The sequence below is a fragment of the Brassica napus genome, chromosome C4, assembly GCF_020379485.1.
Source record: "Brassica napus cultivar Da-Ae chromosome C4, Da-Ae, whole genome shotgun sequence".
NCBI lineage: Eukaryota > Viridiplantae > Streptophyta > Magnoliopsida > Brassicales > Brassicaceae > Brassica > Brassica napus.
The window spans coordinates 34458076-34485183 of record NC_063447.1 but is presented as its reverse complement, the minus strand read 5'-3'; the positions used below and the strand labels follow the sequence as shown (position 1 = coordinate 34485183).

At 33.7% G+C, this 27108-nt stretch overlaps 3 protein-coding genes and 1 long non-coding RNA gene across 6 annotated transcripts; 2 read left to right on the top strand and 2 right to left on the bottom strand.

Annotated features, from left to right (window-relative positions):
• The first annotated feature begins 2864 nt into the window (after positions 1–2864).
• On the top strand, positions 2865–6355 carry LOC125585175. 3 transcript variants are annotated; one of them, XR_007322105.1, is made up of 8 exons: positions 2865–4458; positions 4547–4681; positions 4755–4911; positions 5000–5107; positions 5235–5586; positions 5668–5760; positions 5846–5890; positions 6105–6355. It is a non-coding gene; the product is annotated as an uncharacterized LOC125585175 (long non-coding RNA). The 3 variants fall into 3 exon arrangements; XR_007322104.1 differs by having other exon boundaries at positions 2870–4458; positions 5252–5586; positions 5668–5724; XR_007322103.1 differs by having other exon boundaries at positions 2871–4458; positions 5252–5586.
• Positions 6356–8062: 1707 nt separating this feature from the next.
• On the bottom strand, positions 8063–10315 carry LOC106398125 (mitogen-activated protein kinase kinase kinase 17-like). The gene has a single exon (XM_048753762.1). It carries the CDS (start codon positions 9894–9896, stop codon positions 9024–9026), a length of 873 nt encoding a protein of 290 aa, XP_048609719.1. The 5' UTR covers positions 9897–10315; the 3' UTR covers positions 8063–9023.
• Positions 10316–18159: 7844 nt separating this feature from the next.
• Positions 18160–22898, top strand: LOC106400932 (UPF0496 protein At3g57100-like). The gene has a single exon (XM_013841337.3). The coding sequence runs from the start codon at positions 21536–21538 to the stop codon at positions 22634–22636; it is 1101 nt and encodes a 366-aa protein (XP_013696791.1). The 5' UTR covers positions 18160–21535; the 3' UTR covers positions 22637–22898.
• A 1566-nt stretch (positions 22899–24464) lies between these two features.
• On the bottom strand, positions 24465–26814 carry LOC106398124 (mitogen-activated protein kinase kinase kinase 17-like). Its single transcript, XM_048753761.1, has one exon. The coding sequence runs from the start codon at positions 25977–25979 to the stop codon at positions 25107–25109; it is 873 nt and encodes a 290-aa protein (XP_048609718.1). The 5' UTR covers positions 25980–26814; the 3' UTR covers positions 24465–25106.
• Between the last annotated feature and the right edge of the window lie 294 nt (positions 26815–27108).

Here is a 27108-nt window from a genome sequence, read left to right as displayed (position 1 = left end):
TTATGCAATGATCACTCAAAATAAACACATAAAACTAATTTTCCGTAAATGATAAACTTATCTCGTGTATTATTTTATATTTTTAATAGTTAGTTGTTCAAATAATAGTTAGATATCCTATGTATTGGAGTTAATATTCAAAAAACAATTATTTTTACAAATTTTTTTTTTTTGGTTTTCATATTGTATATTTCATAATTAACTATTGTTTACAGAATAAAGAATGATTTAGATAATATGACTTTTTATGAAATATAGGGTTTTTATAATAATCATTATGGTCTATTTATGATATTTATGGTTATTTCTGAATATATAAATTTTACTTCTTACCTGTTAGGCTAAAAAATATATTTTCTTTTACTTATAAATAACAAAAATATTTAGGTTGCGTACACTAACAAATCAATTTTAGAATTTGAGATTATTATGTAAAAACAATAAATTTATTATTTATTTGCATATTTCAACCTTATGTTTAGTTGAAGTTAATATGATATACAATACAATGTCAGTATATGATATGAATGATTGTATATGTGTAGATAAAAGGATAAAAAGATGTTTAAAATGTAATTTTGATTATACATTTTTGTATGTCAAGCATTTTTAGAGAAAATAAATAAATATATAAGAAACAATTAAAATATTTGTAGTTAAGCTGATTATGAATATAAATAACTATAATCAATGAATGTTTTAACAAATACAAAGATTCATTTTATCCATCGAGCTAACTTTGATAGTACATTCATGTTGATCAACTATTTTCAAACAAAAAGTTAAAATAAATATACAATAGACAACTATAATCTTTTCGTTTAAGTTGATTTTTTACAAAAATAACTATAATCAATGCAAGTCGCCTCGCGAATCAAAGACTGACACGTGAAAACACCTTATAAAATTAAAAATAAATACAATTGAATTTTTATTTCCTGTATCTCCTATTTTTATGCAATACAAATCCTCAACTACCTAAATTTTCTCTGAATTTTAATCTCACATAACTTTTTCTTATCAAACTGTTTTATTCATCCCCTTTATAATTTGCAAATATTCTTGTTTTCTTCTCTGCGTTTTATCTATAACCAAAAAGTTTTGGATTTGTACACTGTGTTTAAGCTTATGTGTTAATGTGTTATTTAGGTTTAGAAAATATGTGATATTTTTTTTTCGATATGTTGATAAGCATTAATAATTTTATAATCAGGTAGTCTGGATGATAGTGAAATTACTTGAACCGTGCGGAGTATACTCGTGTTTAACAAATGAAGATAAATGAGTTTCTTTTCATGTAAAGATCAAGATTTTTTTCAAATACATGTCACTCTAATGTTTCTTTTCACATACATGTCTCCCTCGACTTATGAATCTAATTTGTGGCATATTATTATTGTTTTTGTTGTCATTATTGGTAAGTACTAGAAAAGAAGACAATTAGACTTCATTTTTGTTGTAGGTTGTCAATTTCTCATCAATCTTTATTTCTTGATAAGTCAAGGTCAACAAAATTGACTGTTCAATCAAAATAGTGGAGTAGATTACATGTAATTTGAATCTTAATCTCCATAGAAAATTTTAATAATTTTTCATTTGAATAAAGACTCATCGTCCAAGATTTGTTTTAACCTAAAAAAAACAATATCTACCTCCTTTGAAAAATGAGTTATGTTGTATGTTCTTAAGGTTATACATTTTTAGGGTTTGCTACCATGTGTGGAAAATACTAACCGGTGATTTGCGGATATTAATGCAATCTATTGAATATGTTGTACAACAGAAGAAACAACATGTCATGTATTTTTAGTTGCGTAGTAGCAAGACAAACTTGGAATTTATAACAAGTTTCATTTCTAAGAGATGGTTTTCCACTGATTATGTTGTCTTAAATTTTTCACTTACGGACATTATTTAGTTTTCGAATGAAATAAAGAATTTCATTCCATGAATTCTTTATCATCAATGGAAATGTAAAAAAAATCTATCATATATATAACTCTAAAATAGTGATTGGCAAAGATAAAAATACGCATATTTGTCGTTTGAACTTAACAAAGAAAAATCATTGGTCACCACCACCAAACAATTTGATGAAATGCAATGTGAATGGGGCATGGTCAATCATGAAAATGAGTTGTAGATAACATATATTATGCATGATTCTTTTGGAAAAGTTCAAACTCACAACCTATCAACTATACAATTGGCTAGTGAAATTTAATAGTATGAAGAAAAGAAAAAAATTAAAAACTATCATAAATATCTCAAATACAGTCAATTTGTATATGAAATTGTCAATTAATGGGATTAAATTCTTTTTACTAATTCAATTCATTATATACTATTTTTATCCCTGAAACAAGTAGCTAGTTGTTGATCCATCCTATAATCATTGTATTTCTTATATAAAAGTTCTATACCAATTGCACTATGAAGTTTTGCATAGTCTTATCGTGTGTACATTATACCTAGGCTACTAAGTAGGTTTATATATTTTAATAATTTCATAGGAAAAAACAATTTAGTAACTAAATTCCCCAAAATAGTATGGTCCACCAAAAAATGAACAAATAAAAAATATTGTTTTTGTAGTTGATTTTCTGCAACATCTTCATAGTGTCTCTGTCTTTGATACATATTTCTTCTAATTTAAAATATTTCAAACAATATAACAATTTAATAAAAAACAACAATATTCATTTTATCGTTCAGTGATCACCATATATTTCCAGCAGCTACAACAATTTAGCCATGAAAATCGGTAACTACTTACATCTCTTACATATTTGTTGTCAGATTAATCTACGTACAACTTGAAAAGAAAATCATTTTTTCAATCTCAAAAATTAATTAACTAATAATCAATAGAAAAAAAAAGTTGCGAGCAAAAGAGATTTGAGAAACTTACATGAATTATATGCAAACACTATATTGCTTGATCTTTTGTTGAGATCTAGCAAATCATCAACTTCAAAAATCTGCATCACTACCCGGACTCGATAGTCCAGTGGTACCTGCCCCTCAACCTTGGGAGGTCAGCTGTTCGATTCGCAGGCGGGAAGGCGTGCCCAGGGCCCTAACCGGTACAGGCGCAGGCTGGCGTCGGGCCTAGGTGGTGGGCTGGCCGAAGGCTGGTCAACACCTGGTTAATAAAAAAAAAAAAAAAAAAAAAAATCTGCATCACAACTCTCTACCCCCATTAATTCTAGGTAATTTTTAAGATCTATTTCATCATCAAAGATGAATGCTTGAAAATTCTAGAACTCACAAAATGCTTTTAGAAAAGGTCGAACGATATTGAAATCACACCAATAGATCAATATTAATCCATCAACGCACTTAAAGAAATCTGATTCTCATGAGAAATAATTATGCGCATAATAAGAATTAAAAATAAACCACAACTTTATCTGATGAACATAAAATTATATTATACAATAGTAGACTTGACCAGGCTAGATGATTCTTCTAATATTTAATGTGCAAAGTAATTAGTTCTTTTTTAGTAAAAAGTAAACCACAACTTGGATCTGACTTTCGCCAGTCAAGTAATAATATTACTACATTTTTAATTTAATATTAATAGTTTATTATAATATGTCTCCTAGCAACATAATTATTTAGCTAATTCAACTAAATATTATAATCGTAAAATGTACTAAAGAGGAAATAATTTCATTTAGAAAGAATGCACACTACAAGAAAAAATGGTATTGATAGCACACCGGGATAGCGCTGATTTTCAAACTGCTATGATAGATAATTTTTTTGATTCCAGAACATATTCATAGCATTAACTTAATGCTTTCGTGAAAAATTAGAACGCGGGAATAGAAAAATACGTGTGTCGCTTATACTCAGTGAAATTTCGAGAACCGCCAAATACTAAATTGTTTCCCTCTTTATTGTAACACTTAGGCTACATAATGAAAAAAAAAATAGTCTTCACACAGAAGGTGGAAAAAAAATTAGAGTCCCCAACAGAACTCTCTCTTGGGAAAAACCTAATCTCGTCACCGCACCCTATCTCCCACCGAGTAAACTCTCCGTCGACACCTTGAAGCTCGATTTCGTGATCTGTAAACGGTAATCGAATCGAAGGTAGGCATACGTATGCGTTGTCAATTTCCTTTCTTTCCTAGGGCCTGAGTCTGAGACAGAAGAGAGAAGAGACGAGACGAAACAGAGATAGAGAGGAGACAGAGCTTGGGTCGTGTCTTGCTTCGTCTACGATTACCAGAGCTTGGGTTGGGTCGGATCTTGCTTTGTCTCCGCTGTTTTTGGCTCTGCTTCATAGATCCGCGTTGTTCGAGCTCTATCGCCGCTTGTTCCGGAGCTTAAGTCGAGCGAGAAGAGAAGACAGAAGATGGAGTTGGTCGCAGAAGATGGAGTTGGTCCCAGCGTGTCGGTGAGTCTCCAGAGAAGCGTGGTTTCACTCACCTCTTCCCCATTCAGGTTAAAAGACTTTTTCCTTCCAATCTGAAAGCTGTTAAAGACTTATCTTTTATATGTATTGACATACTGTTTTGTGTTATCTGAAAAGGGCTGTGTTGGTTCATGCACTGCAAGGACAAGACATCATAGCTCGTGCAAAGAAATGAACTGGAAATACTTTAGCTTTCGGTATCCTTATTATCAAACGCCTCACAGAACAAGATGGAGACTACTCTGCTTTCAGGTTGTTTTGTTGTTAACTTTACAGCTCCCTTTGTTCTTTTGTTGTTAACTTTTCAGGTTCTTTTGTTGTTAAGTGACCAGATGCTTGCTGTTGGGTTTGAGGAGGCTGTGAAGTCGATTCTTGAGAATCTCCCACAGAAGAGACAAAGCATGCTTTTCTCATAAACTATGCCTTCTTGGGTGAAGAAGTTGGCGAGGAAGTACCTTGACAATCCCCTGAATATCTGTCTGGTAAAAGGCTTTCGTTTTCTTACTTCACTGTTTCTGTTGGACCAGATGCTTAAGGCTATCTTCTTGTATGTTTTTACTGGATTGGTAGGTTGGAGACCAAGATGAGAAGCTCGCAGAAGGGATAAAACTCTATGCAATCTCAGCCAAATCAAATAAATAAACGCACTATTCGAAGATGATTACGGCTTTTGAACCAGTATGTGAACATTCATTCCTCCCTTAAATTCTTTTTTGGTTGTGTCTGTCTTTTTCATTGTTGGTGTACAGAGGCTGTGCCTCTCATGACTGTCTCTTTTTCTTTCTTTCTCACTAATTCATATCAGTTGCGTTTGCTGATAAGCTTTTCGCTGGAAAACAATGGCGGGTTGGCAGTGGAATATACAGTTGATTCGTTAAGTTGGGAGAAGAGTGAAGACCAATAACATCTCATGTCTTCAAGGTGACAACTTTATGTATAAGCTCACTGAGTGTACAGTTGCTTCTATTTTTTTTTTGTCTTTCCAGTATCTCACTTTGATTATACATAAAGAAAACTAACTATTTTTTGGTTGCTAATGTCTTCACTTTTGCACTTTTGCTGCCTGGTGGCTAATGTCGTCACGTACGAGTGCAGTGGAGCATTTAATCTTGTTTAAGGTTCAGACATTGGAGCATTTCATCTTCATTGTTTATTTGGTATAATTGCAGTGCTGATCCATTGATTTCTTTTACTTCCAGGGTTGCTGATCAGTAGTGATGGTTTCCTTATGATTTCAGGTTACGTCACAAACGTTTAGCCTGGATGCATATCTATGCTTGCTTCGTCTCTATTAGGTGTTCTAATCGTTTCTCTATGTGATATGATACTGGGTACTTGCTGTAACTTCAATTGTCTACTTATGTTGATGCTGAGATATTCACCTCAATATGTTTCTCTTCTTTGTTGATGATGCAGCTTATGTTGAGGCTGAGATATCCACTCTATTGCTTCCAGTTGCAGGTATTCTTATTTCTCGTTTTAACTCTTTGCAATAGAAACTTAAAGTCTCAATTATAGAAGTATATTCACGGTTCTCTAGCTATAGCAGATTTGTCTTGTATGTTATAAAGAAGTAAGCATACATCTCTTAAATTTAAAGACTATGAAGTGAACGTATGATCCATTCTTAATTCAAAAGGTCAGACAGCTGAACCCTTTTGATTGTTTTTTACAGGTTCTTGGAATACCAACTCGGATATTGTTAAGGTGTATTCCCTACACTTTCTTTGAGAGATACAGGCTAAGGCCAAGAAGGAAAAATGAGAACTCAAGGTTTTGATTTAGTTCTCATGTTTTCTATAGTCCTTTTTATTTGTAGTTCTGATTTTGTAATGATGTCCGTGTAAGGTTTGATGAAAATGTATACATGTTTGTGGTATGCAAGTACATTTTGGTTTTATTAATGAAATATTAATTGAATATTAATTTTTATGTAAATCTAATTTGCAGCAAAACATGTTTTTAGGAACAGTTTCTAATAGTACATAATCGATAATAGATATAGCATTGATAGATCACTATGATAGAACATACGATAGCAAGTTAAAAACAACGCTATAATATGTCTCAAATATAATAGCTTTTAGAAAACTGCTATCGTATAGGGAGGACCTAAGATAGCTGGGGCAGACATAGCGGTTTCAATAACGCTAACAAAAGCATATAATAGCTGTTTTCTTACGCTAAGAACGGCCATTTTTCTTGTAGTGGCATTGCCTTAATCAATTCCTCCGGAACTTCTTCAGCGCTGCAAGTAACAAAGACGTATTATGGATAAACATGAACATTACATAACACACAGATCGATGAAGCTGAGTGACCACAAGGCAGCCTCACCAAGCAAAAGCTGAGCCTTATGTCTCATAAGTCTATTCTCCAGAAGTCGATGTCTTATATACCTGATCCATACCTATAGATAATCGAGAAGGCAATGTTAACATTGAACAAGAAAGAAAAAATTAATGTTAACATTGTATGGTTCACCTATCAGAGCTAGAAGCTATGTGACCAACATCAGAATCACTCATGAAAATCACCAAAAAAGCCACCAAGGCTTTCTTCCCTAAAACCATGTTTCTCGTTCAAAGACCTCACTCTGACGAATATAAAGCTAGCTCAAATATCAATGACCTTATGGAAACACAAAAGCAGATAAGAAACAGGCATGTCTTGTTAATTAACCACATCCCTTTCCAATTTTTTTGTACAATAAGTATTGGCTATTACTCATCAAATAGATCCGAAATTCTTCTTCTTAATGTCTTGTTAACCCTACCGATCTTTCACATTTTTTTTTTTGTTTTGAACTCGAAGTCGAACCATGGATGAGAAAATATACTTATGATAAACATTCGATTACCGTCGAATTATGTTTGATATGTCCGAATGGGTGCAGTATATGGAGCATTAAGAAGAAGAAAATATGAGTATCTTACAAGGAGTTTTTAAAATCCTACGTTGAAGGTAAACTCTTGAGAACTATTTAATTTGAGAAAATGAAGATTGTATGATTTGTTACGAATATCTAAAACAATTCTAAATGGCTGTTTATATAGACTTATTCTTGGGTTCACCTCTAGGTTCACCAACCAATAGGATTGTGTTATTTAATATTTGATATCTTTTAAAAAAAGAAACAAAATATTGTCAAATTATGTTATCTTTTTTAAATTAAAAGGTAAAAAGAAAAATAAAAAATAGTAGTAATTACAAAAAAAATATTTTTAACGTCGTCAGCAAAACATTAAACCATAAATCCTAATTCCTAAACCCTAAACCCTTGGGTAAACCCTAAATTCTATGATAAATTTTAAACTCTAGGATAAATCTTAAACTCTAAATCAAAATCAGTAAACACTAAACACTCAAGGGTTTAGGGTTTAGGATTTAGGGTTTAGAGTTTTAGGGTTTAGTGTTTTTATTTAGAGTTTAGGATTTATCCAAGGGTTTAGGGTTTACCCAAGGGTTTAGAGTTTACCCAAAGGTTTAGGTTTACCCAAGGGTTTAGGATTTAGGATTTAGGGTTTAGGGATTAGGATTTAGGGTTTAGGGATTAGAATTTAGGGTTTAGTGTTTTGCTGACGACGTTAAAAAGATTTTTTTTAATTCTTTTTTCTGTAGCCGCTATTTTTTTTTTTTACTTTTTTATTTTAAAAACATAAAATAAATTGATAATATTTTGTTTTCTTTTTTAAAAGATATCGAATTTGAAATAATGAAATTCTATTGGATGGTGAACCTTTAGATTCACCCTAGGGGGTAAACCCAAAAATAACTCGTTTATATAAATGTTGTATTGGATCATGTGTGGAGGAAGGATGGGTGGACAAAACATGTAAGATATTAGATATGCAAAAAAAGACACAACCGGGGAGGCAAGACAAGTGGACAAGCTAGGGAGATATGTTCATGTCTCCTGTCTTCAAAATCCCACCAAATCTTCCGGAATTTTCTTCACCAGACTCTTCTCTATATGATCAATTTCCCAAATCATATATATGAATGTGTTTATCTCTGTTTTTTTTTTTAACTTATTTTTGGCTCGTTATTCTTTCATTTTTGTGGCTCATAGAAATCAAAATTTATTTTCATACGGAAAAAAAAATCATGCTTATTGATAATCGGATAAACAAAAAGACAAAAACACTCTATAAATTATCTACAAACCCACCGCAATATTATTTGTTCAGTAAGCTATTTGGTCCTAAAACAAAAGTTCTTTTGATCTCCATTTGCGACTTATAATCCTTTTTGTCTAAAACAATTGTTATCACCTGATGAGATGTGTTGAAATCTCGAATGTGAAGATTACCAACTGTTTAGAAAGTGTTCCACTCATCAGATAAGTAATGAAAGGTCCATGTCTTGGACGTTCGTTATAAGAACACAACAATATATTGATAAAAACACGGATCACAATGCTATAAGAACATAGTTTATCTTTATATTAATAAGAAACAAAATGTTTTTTTTATCACAAGAAACAAAACGAAATGCAAACTAAACGACAATAATTTATTATTTTAAACGACAATAACTTGACACTAACGAAAATCAAAGCCATTCCTCTTCATCACATTCCAGCATACATCCTCTAGAAAAGCCTTCCTTGAACCACTCCATTACTTAAGCAAGAAGGGACTGGAAGCAGCTCAAGTGGTGGAACCCCAAGACTTTGGTTAACAAACTCGTGACTCATGAGCTCCTCCGCAGTGGCTCTAGCCCCCGGATTCCGCTCTCTACATCTCCTCACAAAGTCCCTAGTCATCTGCGATAGAGTCCTCCGCACGTAATCACTCCTTCCTCTTATAGTAACCCCCATCATTTCCATCACCATGGTACCTAAGGACCAGATATCAACCGCCGACGAGATCATTCCACGTGGCCCGACGGCCTCAGGAGCCAAATACTCCGGATTGTCCTCGAACAAAGACCCATCCACTGGATCAGGTCCATTGGGTTCCTTAGCCGAACCGAAGTCACCAAGTTTGAGCTCGCAAAGATCTTCATGAGCGTAGCTCGGGAAGATGAGTATGTTCTCTGGCTTGAGATCACAATGGACATAACCGTGTTGGTGAAGATCCCTGATCCCTTCAAGAACCTGAAAAATGCAATAACCGATGACGTTCTCGGGTAATGTCCCACCGGCTTTGGTCAGCATGTCTTTGAGTGAACCATGCGGTGCGACTTCCATGTGAATGGAACAGACTTTCACGTTGAAAGGCATAGTTTCATAGGAAACGGTAGGGCTCGTGGCTCTCACGGTGTTGAAATTGATTGAAAAGAAGCGATCCATGATCCTTACTTCTTTCTCGAGATCCTCTGAGTATCTGAGGAAAGATGTTTTCTTAGCCATGAGTAGTCCATCGCCGTTTCGAACCAGGGTGACATAGCCATTGTTGCCTTGGCCGAGAAAGCCTAGTTTTGGTAATGGAGTCTCGTCTAAAAACCACGAACCATACGACATGTTTAGAGTAATGGAGTCTCGTCTAAAGTACAGAATTAGGGTTTTTTTTTTGCTCGAGAGACTTGAGATATTTTGAAGATTGCTTTCTAAAGCATTACATATATATATATTAGAAAATTTGATTGGAAAGTAATTAAGCTGGGTTTGACTTCAGTTGTAATTAAGAGTGTTTTTGCATATATGAAACAAAATTATATGTTGACCGGAAATTAACTTGTATGTTCAAAGTCAAGTGTTATTTTTGGCCCATTATTAATTTTTGATATTCAGTCAAATTCTTCTTTTTTTTGGCACATTATTTATATATGTTTGAGATATGTGTTGCTATTAGTCAATTAAAACTTTTGGCACACTTTTTTTTTGTTGTAAATAAATCATTTTAGTATTTTATTTATATTTGCTATGAGTTCATTACTTGTTTAGTATTTGATTTTCGAAACGTATAACCAAGTATATATTCTTTTCCAAAAAGCTATAATCTTTTCAAAAATCCATTTTTAATTCAATTTTACTGTTAAGCTTTTCAAAAATCCGTTTTATCAAAATAATTTTATATAAGAAATATATATCCATAGTATTTTAGCTAAATATTTGACACTACATATTGACTTATCTTTATTTTTATCCTCAATCCGTCCATCGGAATATTTTTTGGTAATAGCGAAGTTACTGACCTACTTTACAACATAAAAACACATCATTTGTATTACCTATAGGAACTAACCATTTCCATCGGTTCTTACTTCGTTACAAACAAATGATTAATTTGAAAGTAAAAACATAGTGGTAAAAGTAATCGAGAGACAGTTCAAAATTTTTTTGATACTGCATTATATTATAAACTATGGGCTTTTCAGCGCGGAATATCGTTATGTTAAGTATGATTTTTTGGATGATGTAATTCCGTGGTTGTGTTTATTTGTTAAGCGAATTATATGGTATTTTATTGTGTTATGTATTAGATAAGTGATATGTTAATATATTATTTGTTTGTTTTTTCAATAATGTTTTGTTGTGTGTATAGTAGCACTTGTTAGTGGTGAAATGAGTCTCTGATGTAAAATATATTGAATTTCAGTAAGTTTGCATTTATGAATTTGTTGATTCTAAGATAAACGGTTTCGACATCAAAATTGTATTTTATTTTTCATATTTTGGACCATTATTCTTGTAAGATGTTTTGTGCCCTCTCCCCATAGTTGGACCTTGAGCTGTCACCATCTATGTATATCGTTTACCTTTCCGGTGTAAACGGTGTGCGGTGTTTCTAACCATCACCGGAAAAAAACTTACCTATGTTCTCTTGTTCTTCGTCGCCTTCTTCTCTGATGAGATTATCTGGTATTTGTTGTAGATCGGGTTTATGAGTTCCCACTTGTGCGGTTGTTTCTCACGGTTGGGTTAGAGTTTAGTCATCTTTGATGTTGTCTTCCTCGTCGTTGGTCTGCCGTCGATAGTCCCTACTCGTCTTTGTTTTCAAGATCTAGTTTTTGGTGATCTGACTTCTATGCTCTCTTTCATAGCTTCTAGACGATATTCCATGGTTTGCTGATTTTGTTTCGTCTCCCTCTTCCCTCTATGTTTTTTCATCTCGTTGCAGTTTTCATCATTGCTCGCATCTTTGGTGGCGCTTCCTTTCGCCATGTTTGTCAGTCCCAGTTTGGATAGTAAATTTCTCTGTGTATGATTTGTGGGTTTAGAAGGTTGTTTCTGATCTCAAGCTCAGGCTTTGGTTTCTCGGTGCTTTCCTCCCATCTCCCTCTCCTCAGGTTATTTCTTTTCTTCCCTCCCTTCTCTTGGTATAGGTGTGCGGAGTTAATCTCTTGGAGTTTTGGTGCCTTCTATCTAGAGCTTTGTGGTTCTTTGATGGTATGAGTAACTTGTTTATGTTTGTTTAGTTTGTGAGGTGTTTCTTATCTCTTAGCTGATGGTTGTGCTTTTGGTGACTTAGGCATGTGTCTTGCTGCTTCATAGTGATTTTGGCATTCCGATGATTATTCTTCTTTTGATTTCTTTCTTGGTTTTTTCGTTGGTGCTTGATCACGCTCTTTTGTGTTCGGGGATTGCTTTGTCTCAGATTTTATCTTTCTACAATTTTCTAACCTCCGTTTGTTGTGGCCAAGATACTCTATGGTAAGGCGAGGTAACTTAGTTTTCGTTCTTGATCTCCTTTCAGCTCCGGACCTTTATTAAATTAGTGTTACTATGATATTTTAGTTTTCTCTGTGACTGTGACTGAGGAGGTTTTAGGTTTATAATTACGTGTTTTGCTCTAATTTTTTTCTTAGTTTGGTTATTTTATAAATTTTAATAGTAAAATAAATATATAATTTATAAATGAAATATTAGTAAATAATAAAAAAATAATGAATTAATGAAAATATATGTTATAGTAGTGACTAAATTAAATATTTAAAATATATTTTACTTTTTTTATTCATCTTGAATTTTAATGATTAATAAAATAGATTATTACATTTTATGTAATGATGGTTAGTGCAAAAAGGTTTAGATAATTCACAATTAGAAAATGGCGGACTAAATTGGAGTAATCTAAAAAATGACCTAAAATATAAAAAAAATAAATAAAGACACATGTCATTAAATTCTCCTTCTATATGTCAAAATAAGAGAGAAAAGTTTACATATTGATAGCCTTAAAACATGACTTGCATTTTTTTTATAACACTGGCTTCTATTTCAAGACAAAGAGTTTGTGGAGCCTCAACCGAGGACTCACTGCAACAAAGACAAAAGTCTAGAAAGCAAGGGTCCAGTAGACATCATAAAGGCGAAGTGCACTAGACATGACTTGCCTTTTGACACACCTTTAGAGAAGTAATGCAGCATTTCTAATACGAGATGAACGAGACATAGATGGAGAATATTCAAATACACTTGATGCTTGTGCTTTATACTACTAACCCAACTATATATTGATACAAGATTGCAATACCAGCCCCACTTTCGTAAAAATAATCCACTGAGCAAAACTTGTATCGAATATGAACTTAATATATGCTATGAATCATGAAGTGGATGATCCATAACCTAGACCATACAAGTTCAAGACTAAAGTTCATTGGGGGTTTACATCCAGTTATATGGAAGACCCATTCAACCTTAATCTTTATGAGTTTGACCATGTCATTATGTAGAATATCTTTGTAATCAATTCTCCGTTTGACTCCACCTTGTATGAACCACTATATATAGTGGTGTAAGCAATAAGAAATATACAACACATTCTCACAAATCTTCTCTCAAATCTTAACACGTTATTAGCACGAGACTCTCTCCACCTGAGCAATCCCATCCGCCGGCGATCATCTCTTTTCCGGCCATCTCTTCCGGCCCTCAGCCTTGCTCCGCCGGCCAAGTCTATACCTCTCACGGTTTTCCGGCCAGCTCCTCCACCTCTCTCTCAACCAGCTCATCCGCGGATCAGCTCTCTCTCACGGTGGTCCATTCAGATCAATTTGGTGTTTTCTAAAAGGTAAACTAATCTATCCATAAAATCTAAGAACACCACATATCTGAATCCTGATTATTAGATCTATTTGAATCATAAAACTTATAAAAATCTATAGATCTAAAATTATCACAAATATTAATTTTGAATCTAAGATCTATATGAATCTTGATTCTAAAATTATTTGAATCTCTAAAGATCTAAGAATCTCTAAAAACTTATAAAACTTATTAATAATCTAAGATCTATATGAATCTTGTTTCTAAGAACTATTTGAAATTATAAAAGATATTAGAGAAAATCATAAACCCCTTTTAGCTAGCAAGCCTTAAAATCGGTTCCCCTTTCTCCTATTTTGATCCGGCCTTAAATCCGGATTGACTAAAGGATTGAAACCCATAATCTTTGTTTGGCTGTATTACCGGCTGTATAGCCGGATGAATAAGCTGGCCATCAAAATCTTAATCCCATTCGATGTGCTTACCGATCCAAATCGGCCCTTATCCACATCAAAATCTCAAATCCCCTTGTTTGTTTTATAACCGGATATGTATCTTGATGGTCATTATACATATCAATTCCCTAAATCCTTTTTGCTTGATTTTTATCAATCCCCTAAACTCTAAGCTATAATCGGCTGAACCCCTAAATCTAAATCCGGCCATGATTTTTTTTCCGGCCATGACCTTTTCTGGCCACAATCTTTTCAACCATAATCTTTCAGCCAAACCCAAAGATATCAAAACTTAAATCCTAATCAATGCATATCTTTGACCATTGATGTTTTATATTGTAACTGATCAAAATTTAAAACTTTTATGATTGTTTTAAATACATATCTTTGACTAGATAGTATTTATCAAAATATTATAACATATAGTCTTGATTTAAATAGTTATGACATAGGCTAAAATAAATACTAAGTTGAAATCATTTGATCACATAGTTGTTTGTCAAAATTTATCTAAATCTAAACCGGCCTTGAAATCGGTTCATTATAGTTTGAACAAATGATATAAATTTATCTTGATCTAAAAACCAACCTCGAAAACTGATTTTGTGATGATTGAATTATATACTGATCATATATACATACCTGATAGCATCTATTAGATCAAACATGGATTAGTAAATTGTTAGATCATACACATATCATGAACTGATCATTTCCATGCATCCGCTTGTCATATAGTTTTATTAAAACTGAGCATGCATACATATAATAGATCATTCTAATCATGGGGCATTTAAAATAAAATCTAAATTGGTTCATATTCCTTACATCTAATTAGATTAAATCAGTTATTTTTAAAGTTAAGCATGTTTGTTTAATTTGAAAACATAAACCAGCTTTGAAACCGATTGATTGAAAATCTAATTGAATTTGTTCTAGACACATCCTGAAAATTATAAAATTTTCTTGGCTTGGTTTACCCTGTAAAAGGGGGAAGGAATCGGTTTTTGCTTTATGATCTTTGAAAACCAAATATCCTCATGCATTAGGAATCACATATAGATTGTTTAAGTCCAATGCTTAGTTCTGAACATGCATTCAGCTATTTCTTGATCCATGCATTTTCTTGATTTCATCCATCTTGCTTGATCTCATTTAATAAAATGATGATTGATCCTTATTCAAATTCTAAAGGGCCTTAATACCATATATATATATAATCAATCCAATTTGAATTATAATTAAAATGATTACTAGATGCAATGATCAATTGATCATTCTCATACTAAGATTGCTTAAGCAAATATATTATATGATTTGGGGGAAAGCCTTATTGAAATCATATACATTGATTTATTCTATTGCTTACATAGAATTCTGAGTGCTTGAATTACTCGTTAAATATTCATATGTCGAGATTTGAACCCTCAGATTACTCTGCCCTAAATCTCTCTGGAGATAATTACCTAGAATGGGTAAAGAATACTCTTGTTGCCCTGAGATCCAGAGGACTCGGACAATGCATCAATGAGTACAATGATATCATTGACAGTGAAAGGCATAGAGCTATAACGATTATTCGTTATCATCTCACTGAGGAATTAAGAGACATGTATCTCCATGTTGAGGATCCTTGTGACCTTTGGTTACAGTTAAGGAAAAAGTTCAAACCGGTATCGTGGCAAAAGGCCAACCATGAATGGGAGATCCTCAGATTCCAGGATTTTGAATCCATGGACAAATATAATTCTGCTCTGATGGATATTGCTTATAGTCTTCAACTATGTGGTGAAAGGATAAAACATTATTCTTTATTATATAAGACCTACTCCACATTCCATCCAAAGGATGTGTTGTTGCTACACACGGCTAAGAAGTTCACCACTTATAATGACCTTTTGTCATATCTTTTGGCTTCTGAACAAAGAAAGCAGAAAATCAAAGATACCATCAACAGATTTGACAAGCTTCAGAAAAGATACATTGAGCTAAAGAATAATGAGATGAGGCCTCCTATAGCTGATGAAGCTGAAGTTGAGAGCCATATGGCAACACATGCATTGTGAATGCCATATTATATAATTGTCTTTTGACATTCTCATTTTCATGTTTCATGAGTTTATGTTTCATGAATTGCTTTGATACTTTGCTTTATACACGACTTCATTAATAAAATGAATTACTTTGAGTTCATCATTATCTTATTCAAACTGTTGTTTGATAAGAAACTATATCTATATGCCTTTATTGTGCCAAGATAAATATGATTGAGGATTAATACCCCAACTCACTTTTCCAAAGAGTTCAAAGAAGCCTTTGACAAATGGCACGACATGCTCTGCCATCCAGGCTCAGTTATAAAATACTCTTGAACTCAACTGGACATTCCTTGAAAGAAAGGAAAAGAAGCTCGACCAAGGCTTTGCCTAAATGGCATTATATTCACCCTATAAGGTCCATTGAATTAAGAAGAAAAAATGGTTTCCAACAATGGGTGATCTAATTATAGACCAAGGAACAAGGATTACATAAGGTTTATGAATCCGAGTATCCAACAATGAAAGGAGAAAAGTAATAAGCTGGTATAAAGAATGATAAAGAATGGTATCTACCATCTGGTATCAACCATCAATGTCTTGGCAAAGATCCTCGGACTAGAAAATAATTTATAGACGTCCATATGCTACAATGATAGCAAAATAAAATGCCAGACACATTGACCCGAGAGAAAGAATGACTATGTCATCCCAGCTTAGCATCCCAGCTTGGGACGCCAAGTTTTAAGGTTATTAAGGTCCTAGATAATGAAATCTCAAATTGATTTATACTATGTCTGGTCTGGAACTAAAAGGAACTATATATATATATAAGTGTGTCGACACATACATTCATAGAAAATGCGCAAGTATGTAGCACATGAATACAAAGATATGTATCGAGGATCATAAACCCACACAAGAGTACTCATAATGAATAATGAAAGAAATGTGGGGTTTAAAGTGATATATAAAAGGCGTATTGTATTGGCCATGAATATGTAAACGCCATATGATGCCCAGTGAATATATAAATCCTGAAAGAAGGATAAATCGTGAGACATACCGGGAAAGGTCTATATAATCTAATGTGGTGGATACTACTACATATTTCACTACATATGATGTCTGGAAGAAATTCAAAAGATGTAGTATGCTATATATGACTCACTGGATGATGATAATAATATTATTGGTACCAAAAGGTTTACCAAACAGTATTGAGCTCAGAATCAAAAGATGAGAAAAGAAGTTCTCTTGAACAACATTTTCCTAAAGTTGTTCATGGACTGAATTAAATTACTACATGTAAGCAAGTGAAAAGTTCTATAAGAACAATTCAAATCAGTCCATAGAGGAATTTTAAATTCCTTGTGTTTTATACTAACCAGCTTAAGATAGGTTAAATGGTTATTCATTAAACCTTAGAATAGGTTATAGACCATCACCAAAAATTAGCCAAATTTTGGTAATACTTATGGTTGGTCGAATTCTCAGCATGAACCAACCAAGCTGTGGTATGAATGAATAAGCTATCATAAAGATAAGCTATAAGATCGAAGTTCATCTTTGAACAAAAGGTATATGACCACATTATGCGTCCATATGCGACCCAACGGGTCCGACCATCATATATGAAGATAATGCAGCTTGCATTGCTCAACTCAAAGACGGGTATATCAAAGGTGACCGAACCAAACATATTCTACCCAAGTTCTTCTTTACCCATGAGTTGCAGAAAGCTGGAGAGGTCAACGTCCTTCAGATCCGGTCTAGTGGAAACTCAGCCGACCTCTTCACCAAATCATTGCCCTCTTGCACATTCAGGAAGTTCACGCAACAAGATTGGCACGCGTAGACTCAAGGACCTTCAGTGATGTCCAAATCAGGGGGAATAATGTGTGTTGTACTCTTTTTCCATTCTCTGGTTTCCCTTTTTACCACATTGGGTTTTGGGTTTTCCGGGAGAGGTTTTAATGAGGCAACATTAGCATGTTACAAACACTATATGGTTATGGCATCCAAGGGGGAGTGTTATGAATCATGAAGTGGATGGTCCATAACCTAGACCATACAAGTTCAAGACTAGAGTCCATTGGGGGTTTACATCCAGCCACATGGAAGACCCATTCAACCGTAGTCTTTATGAGTTTGACCATGTCATTATGTAGAGTATCTTTGTAATCAATTCTTCATTTGACTCCACCTTGTATGAACCAATAAGAAATATACAACACATTCTCACAAATTTTCTCTCAAATCTTAACAATATATTATATTCCATCTTTATTCTGAAAAGCCCACCGATTGCTAGAGAGATCTCCTGATCGCCCCCTTCTCCATATTATTTAGCCTGAAATTACATTTACCTGCATTTTTAGTTTGTTTGTGTATATATATATATAACTTTATCATACAAAAGCTCCATGCTATAAGAAGAAATTAGAGAACGAGATGAGAATGATTGCATAAAAGTACCATGGCTTAGAGTGAGTCTAACCGTCCAACCAGAAGCACGGCGGCCCAGCCGCCATACATGGACGACAAATTTTTCTAAAGATCAATCGGCTGGTTATTATACTATTGAGTTAAAGATATTTTCGTTTTTTTATTTTTTATTTATTTATATTTAATAAAATAAAAATTTATATTAAAATATTAGATGCTTTTAGTTTGGTTTTCCATAGTTTTTAGAACTCCACAATTAAATACTAATATTTATCTATACATATACATATTAAGAAACTTCGGAAGAGAAACCTCCATTGAGGGTGCTCTAGAAAAGTAACGTTTTGTTTATTAAAGATATTAAAATTGTCTAAAATTATGTTTTTTTTTCTATCTACAGTACAACTAACAAGTATAAAATAATGGAAGTTCACTTTGGTTTAAAGTGATGACTTCCTTACTCAAAAGTTTCAGTGGTTGTTACTTACAACCAATAAAAAGTTAGTTTAAATACCTTAACTAGATTCTGACCCGTCCTGGTATATTTTTTGTTTTAACTTTATTTTTTGTTTTAATCTTTAAAAAAAGAATAATCTTCATATTTGTATTTTTCTTTATAATCATATTTGTGTTTTTCTTTGTAATCATATTTGTGTATAAATATTAATCAAAGTTTATTTTATAAAATAATTGCAATTTAAAAGTTGATTCGGCTTATATTTGGTTCTTTGTAATCATATGTCTATATACCCATTTTTATAATCATAAATCATATTAGTCTGTTTTAGATCTTGACCCAAATGTATAATGTTGGTTTGTAGTTTTTTTTTTTTATGTTTCTATAAATATGTAACATTTTTCTGTATTTTTTCTTATATGTTAAAAAATATAACTTATATACAGTTATATAACGTAGAGTTATTCTAACATAGTGGTTAGTGTATATTTATAGAAAACGTAAGGTTATATAATGTATATTAAGGTAGGGTTAGTTTTTTTTACTTGTTGATAACTGTTCTAATGGTATTGTTTAAATAGAATATAGTTATTATATAAAGAGAATAATAAGATGTTTCTTAAATAAAGTGAATAATAGTTGGATATAATATGTATCTATAGGCTATGATTATGTCATAATATAATATATGATTTAATTTTTTGTTTTAAGTTAAGCTAATTTTTTGAAGATTTGAGATAATTCAGACCCGCAATATGGTTTTGTTGATTTAACCATTTATTATTTTAACCTGATTTTATTTCAGTGGTTTAATTTAATAAATCAACAGAATAATCCTGAAAATTGTAATCATCAATTAAAACTTATATTTAAAAATATCATATATTTTATTTTTATTATATAAATCATGATTGAAATAATAGTTAGTTAGTAAATATTTTGGTTCAATCTATTGATGAAAATTTTAATGAAATTTTTAATATGTTACAAAGTTTTAGTGATTTAACCCATATTCATGTACTACGTTGAAGTAATGTTAAAGCTCAACATTTTTTGGATCTGTATTGTAATAAACTGAGTTTTTTTCCAAATTTATTCAAATGGTATATGTTGATCTTAATTTTAAAGATTAATAGTCTCTACAAAAGTATATAATCAATACTATTAAATTTATATCAAATGCATGGTAAGTATTATAAATATACCTATATAATCTGATTAGAAACGTATTGAAATTGACATTAGGAATCTAAATGTTTTGCTTTTATATTTTCTGAATGTAAAAATATTTAGTGAAACATGTTAAAGTGATTGCACTTTTTAAAATTCATACTCATTTATGAAATCCTCACACAAACAATATTATCTTATTCAAAAAGGGATGTATTGATACAATTACCATTATATTGTGAGTAATATGAGGTACACTGTAAAATATTGCATCAGTACTATTATAAAATAAAGGATATGAATGGTATATGATAAAGGATGAAATGATGTTTGACCATAACAACAAAATCGTGTGTGGTTGGTTAAAAAAAACAAAATAGTGTGGGTCCCGAAAAAGTTGTATATTGGGTTATTAACCGTATAATGGAAAGTGATTAATAAGTTACTAAATGAACCCAACTTTTATCAATTGGTCATGATTGTGTTTTAATAGTATTGATTCATGTATTACGTTGAAGTAATGTTAAAGCTCAACATTTTTTGGATCTGTATTGTAATAAACTGAGGTTTTTTCCAAATTTATTCAAATGGTATATGTTGATCTTAATTTTAAATATTAATAGTCTCTACAAAAGTATATAATCAATACTATTAAATTTATATCAAATGCATGGTAAGTATTATAAATATACCTATATAATCTGATTAGAAACGTATTGAAATTGACATTAGGAATCTAAATGTTTTGCTTTTATATTTTCTGAAGGTAAAAATATTTAGTGAAACATGTTAAAGTGATTGCACTTTTTAAAACTCATTTATGAAATCCTCACACAAACCATATTATCTTATTCAAAAAGGGAAGTATTGATGCAATTAACATTATACTGTGAGTAATATGAGGTACACTGTAAAGTATTGCATCAATACTATTATGAAATAAAGGATATGAATAGTATATGATAAAAGATGAAATGATGTTTGACCATAACAACAAAATCGTGTGTGGTTCATTAAAAAAACAAAATAGTGTGGATTCCGTAAAAGTTGTATAGTGGGTTATTAACCGTATAATAGAAAGTGATTAATAAATTGTTATTAACCGTATAATGGAAAGTGATTAATAAATTACTAAATGAACCCAACTTTTATCAATCGGTGATGATTTATACCTAGGTTGAAACAATTATCATATTTCAGATATTAAAACAGTTATGATCTATATTCACTTTAAAAATACGTACGACAAAGGAAAAAAAATGGGAACGTTAAACGTTATTAAATATTAACTTTGGCAAACAAATTCGACAAAAGAAAACAAACATCAAATATTACTAAATGACCGTTTACATTTGGCTATAGTAAAAACAAATTGAAATACGCATGAAAAAGGAAAAAAGAGAAAGTAACCGGTTGAATTTTTACAGCTGTATCTAGTAAAAAGGAAAAAAAGTGAAAAATACGGAAAAGAAAAATGGAAATTTCACAAACCTATATAACACTATAGGCGTGCGCATAAAACTTTCTCTAATCATCTTCTTCTTCTCCTATTTCTTTTGTGTTATTTTGTCTAAACCCTAGAAGCGATCTTTGTGTTCTGAGATGAAAACTCTTGCGCCATTTTCAAGTCACCGTCTCCGTCAACGAATCTCCACCGTCTATCCGGCGATGACGTTCCTATCACCACCTTCCTTAACCTCCTCTTCCTCTTCGATGATAAAGTCTCGGTCAGAAGAAAACTTGAGCAAGCTCAACGAATGCATGGAGAACATGGACGAGGATGTCTCGGAGATGTTCATGGAATGTCATCAAACGGATTTCCGCCAAGAACCCGAGCTGCTTCGTCTCCTCAGCGACTACTTCACCACAAGCAAATCCGTCAGCGAGCTCTGCGAGTCTCTGAGAAAGTGTCTGGAGAGAGCAGAACACGAGGAGTGCTTCATGTTAGACGAGGCGTTGCGTGACTTCGAGGAGGAGAAAAGCGGTTGCAGCGGTTTGTTAGAAGCAAGTTTCAGAAAAACCTTCCGAGACCTGAGTAAGTTGAACGACTTGTGTACTAGTTGTAACTCCGACGACGGAGATTGTGATGGTGATTTTCTCAGGAAGCTTCAGATCTGTCATCGAGATTTAGCCGAGATGATCGTGAAGCTAGAGTCGACCATGAAGGAGATCGAGAGGAAGCTGAGACGCGTGCGTGGCAAAAGAGCGGTGGTCACGGCGGCGATAATCGCTCCGGTGATTGCCCTAGTGACGGTGAGCAAAATCGTCGCCGGAATATTCGGATCCGTTCCGGTTGGGGAGGTGGCTACGTTCGCTGCTTCCAAGTGGAAGAAGTCGACGGCGACTCTGAAACGGGAAAAGACGGCGGTGACGTCGATGGAGGGGGCGACGATGGTGGCTCTCAAGGAAGTGGAGAGGATCAGTAGACTGGTGAGTAGGTTGGAGGCGGTGGAGAGGTCTATTAGAGCAACGGCGGAGTTCGCCGTTAAGAAACGGTCGCCGGTGGCTGTAGCTATGGGAGAGATGGAGAGGGAAAGGAAGAGGTTGAAGTCAACGCTCGTTGACTTAGATAGAGAGACGGGAAGGTGCGATGGGTTCGTGGTGTTTGGACGTACATTGGCTAAGGGCAAGATCTTTGAGTTTCTCTCTTGTGGCGAGAAAAGCTCCAACTCCAATCCAACTAGTTTGTTTTTGTTTTCTTAGTACATTGATTTGTATTCAATCGGTAACAACTTTGTTCAATTGTAAATATATTTTTTTTTCGCAGAAACATAAATCTCAATTTCAGATTGATGCTCAAGCTGTTCTAAACTCCTTTGGATTTATTCACCAACAAAGACACATACTGAATCAAACGATCTACACATTAGAAAGCAGAGGGTTGATTCTTCAGAGAGAGCCTTTGCTTCTGGACTTGGTTTACTTGGATGTGAGATGTGAAGAGGGCATCAACATCCAGACATTTAACCTGCAAAGTTTGAATAAAAAAGTCTTAACATTTGCTCCAAAAGTTTTTCTCTTATACATATTTGATTGGTTTCACATACTTGAGCAAGTCAATGATGAAAATTGCAGACTTGGCAAGCAAGCTAACGACCTTGACCATTGGAATGTCTGTTCTTAGCTTGAGCAGTTCGTCCCACACCACAGACGAAAGAAGAGTGAATGAGAGAGCTTGCTTGTCTTCAAGGTATCTTTTCGCCTTCACTGTTAGAATATAATTCTATTGCTCTGTTAGAATATAATTCCACATGTGTTGAACACCATAAGACTCGCCTAATGACATCAACGAGGACCAATAAATCAAAAATGTTATTCTAAGGGTTTCAAATGAGTCAGAAGAATGCCACTTTTCTCAATACCTCTATTACAAAGGGTCACAGTTTCTGATCCTAAGGTCTTACCATGCCTTCATCTCGCTCCCTTTGCCACAGAAGGAAATAAGGAGAAGACACAAAATCAGGGTTTATCGAAAGGGAAACATCTAAAACCAATATCTAAAGCAAATATTAAATTGAAATATCAATCATTCCTAATCAGCGCAAATCTTTACCAAAGTCAAACAAAGCCTAGGAAACAACAGTAGCAACACGCCACAAGTAAGACCTGACTCTGATTCCAGAATCAATAATGTTGTGGAGGTGTTCTGTAGGAGATCCTCAGATGAAGCATTTCTCTAGGTGGAGAGCAAAGCCTACTAGAAAAAGCAGCAGCACGATACAGGAGCTACAGACATCAGCCAATCAAGTAACATGCTACAAATGACATTGTTGAAGTAACAGACATCAGTTATCATCAAAATGAACACAATGCCTACCCTAGACTAGATAGATGGACCTGAGTTTCCTAACCTTACCAAGCACTATGCAAAATTAAGATGAGCCTTTATCTGATCCTTACCTGTAGATAATCGAAAAGACAGACAATGTAACACTGAACAAAAAAAAATGTAAACTTTTAAGACGTTGGATGGTTCAACTCTCAGAGCCAGAAGCTATACCTAATCGAATTCACCTTTACTGAAGCTATATGACCACCACCTGAATCACTAATGATAACGGCAAGCCTTCATCGCCCCCCCCCCCCCCCCCCCCCCCCCCCCCCCCCCCCACACCAAGGCTTTCTTTCCTAACAACCGAATCGGAACGAAAACTAAAAAGGTTGTCTTTACAAAAATTGAGCTCAAAGATCAATGACCCAATGGAAACACAAAACCGGATAAGAAACCCAGTCTTCACAAGATCGAACTTTCTTTTCCGGTTGAGATCATGAACAGATGAATGATGGAGAGTCATTATTACCTACGTGTCATTCTGTCATTCGATGACGTGGTAAAAAGTTGTAGATTGTTTTTTTCCTACTCTTATTGTCCCACGTCGGATTCTGGAATTTAGCTGAAAGATATTTCCTTATTTATTTTATTTTGTAACAAGGAAAGATATATTATTCCAGTTGACCTTGGAAAGATATATTATTCCAGTTGACCTTACAAAATCTCATATATACTATTTTTAAAAAAATTACCAGATCACTAAACTCCCACTTAACCACATTAATCCACTGAGACAAGGACTTTTTAAAATCCTACGTTGAAGGTAAACTCTAGAGAACTATTTAATTTGGGAAATTGAAGATTGTATTATTTGGTATGAATATTTGAAATGATTCTTAATTGTTGTTAATATAAATGTTATGTTGCATGTGTGGAGGAAGGATGGGTGGACAAAACATGTAAGATATGCAAAACGGACATAAATGGCAAGGCAAAACAATAGGACATGTCTTCAAAATCCCTTCAAAATGAGATATGTTGAAACCTCGGAGGTGTGAGGATTACCAACTGTTTAGAAAGTGTTCTAGTCATCAAGTTTGTACTGAAAGGTCCACGTCTTGAATGTTTGTTATAAATATAAGTACACAACAATATATTGATAAAAACACGGATCACAATTCACAATGCTATAAGAACATAGTTTAACTTTATATTAATAAGAAACAAAATGCTTTTTTTTTTATCTCAAGAAACAAAATGCTAGATGCAAATTAAACGACAATAACTTTTTTTTTTTTAACAAAAATAACTTGACACCAACGAAAATAAAAACCATTCCTTTCCAGCTCATCTCCACCAGAAATCTCACGGCCCTCTTCATCACATTCCAGCATATATCTTCTAGAAAAGCCTTCCTTGAACCACTCCATTACTTAAGCAAGAAGGAACTGGAAGCAGCTCAAGCGGTGGAGCCCCAAGACTTTGTCTAACAAACTCATGACTCATGAGCTCCTCCGCAGTGGCTCTAGCCCCCGGGTTCCGTTCACTACATCTTCTCACAAAGTCCAAAGTCATTTGCGATAGAGTCCTCGGAACGTAATCGCTCCTTCCTCTTATAGTAACCCCCATCATTTCCATCACCATGGTACCTAAGGACCAGATATCAACCGCCGACGAGATCACTCCACGTGGCCCGACCGCCTCAGGAGCCAAATACTCCGGATTATCCTTGAACAAAGACTCATTCACTGGATCAGGTCCATTGGGTTCCTTAGCCGAACCGAAGTCACCAAGTTTGAGCTCGCAAAGATCTTCCTGAGAATAGCTCGGGAAGATGAGTATGTTCTCTGGCTTGAGATCACAATGGACATAACCTTGTTGGTGAAGATCCCTGAGCCCTTCAAGAACCTGGAAAATGCAATAACCGATGACGTTCTCCGGTAATGTCCCACCGGCTTTGGTCAGCATGTCTTTGAGTGAACCATGTGGTGCGACTTCCATGTGAATGGAACAGACTTTCACGTTGAATGGCATGGTTTCGTAGGAAACAGCAGGGCTCGTGGCTCTCACGGTGTTGAAATTGATTGAAAAGAAGCGATCCATGATCCTTACTTCTTTCTCGAGATCCTCTGAGTATTTGAGGAAAGATGTTTTTTTAGCCATGAGTAGTCCATCGCCGTTTCGAACCAGGGTGACATAGCCATTGTTGCCTTGTCCGAGAAAGCCTAGTTTTGGTAATGGAGTCTCGTCTAAAAACCACGAACCATACGACATGTTTAGAGTAATGGAGTCTCGTCTAAAGTACAGAATTAAGGTTTTTTTTTTTTTGCTTGAGAGACTTGAGATATTTTGAAGACATGCTTTCTAAAGCATTACATATATATATTAGAAAATCTGATTGGAAAGTAATCAAGCTGGGTTTGACTTCAGTTGTAATTAAGAGTTTATTTGCATATATGTAAATATGAAGCAAAATTATATGTTGACCGGAATGAAGTTGTATGTTCAAAGTCAAATGTTTTTTTGGCCCAATATTAATTTTTGATATTCAGTCAAATTCTTCTTTTTTTGGCACATTATTTATATATGTTTGAGATATGTGTTGCTATTAGTCAATTTAAACTTTTGGCACACTATTTTTTTGTTGTAAATAAATTATTTTAGTGTTTTATTTATTTTTGCTATGAGTTCATTACTTGTTTAACATTTGATTTTTGAAACCTAAAACAAAGTATTTATTCTTTTCCAACTAATACAATCTATATTATAATGATTCAGTTTTTGCTCTCTCCTCAGCGCATCACGTCAGCGTTTTGTGGGCCTTACTTTTAAAAAGAGTAAAAAAAGTGTTAAGCATATGGTTCGAACCCGGGTTATTGAGATATAAACACCATCATTTATACCACTAAACTAAAATGATACTTTGTACGTTGATGGCTGAAACTAATATATATTTATGAAGGTCGGAAATCCTTGCTTCTTCGGTTTTTTCTGTGGGCCGGGCCTACAAGTGTATTATGAGTTTCATTTTTAAATGAGATTCATCACGTTATATGAAAAAAAACAATTATAGTTTTCTCATATTGTAAACTGTCTTTGTTTAACATGAGTTAGGGTTCTTTTCATCATTGTCTTAGACAAGTCTGAGTTACAGAGTTGCGGTGTATGTCTGTTCGTAATCTATTTTTTCACCGGTGAACTCTTCATCTCCCAATCTTAAATCGTTTGATCATAAATGTTCCTGATTTGTAGTCCTTCTCGAAACCCTATATATATATGATTCTCAACTTTGATGAACCCAATTTGCATCTCCACAAAACTCATTGATTCCTCTTAGCTTTAACCAGCTTCTAGAAAATGTCTCTTTCTGCCACTCCAGTTCCTCAAATCGGCATCTCCGGCA

Excerpts from the sequence above, each read along its gene's own strand:
- LOC106398124 (XM_048753761.1), bottom strand. The coding sequence starts at position 25,979 with ATGTCGTATGGTTCGTGGTTTTTAGACGAGACTCCATTACCAAAACTA.
- LOC106398125 (XM_048753762.1), bottom strand. The coding sequence starts at position 9,896 with ATGTCGTATGGTTCGTGGTTTTTAGACGAGACTCCATTACCAAAACTA.
- LOC106400932 (XM_013841337.3), top strand. The coding sequence starts at position 21,536 with ATGAAAACTCTTGCGCCATTTTCAAGTCACCGTCTCCGTCAACGAATC.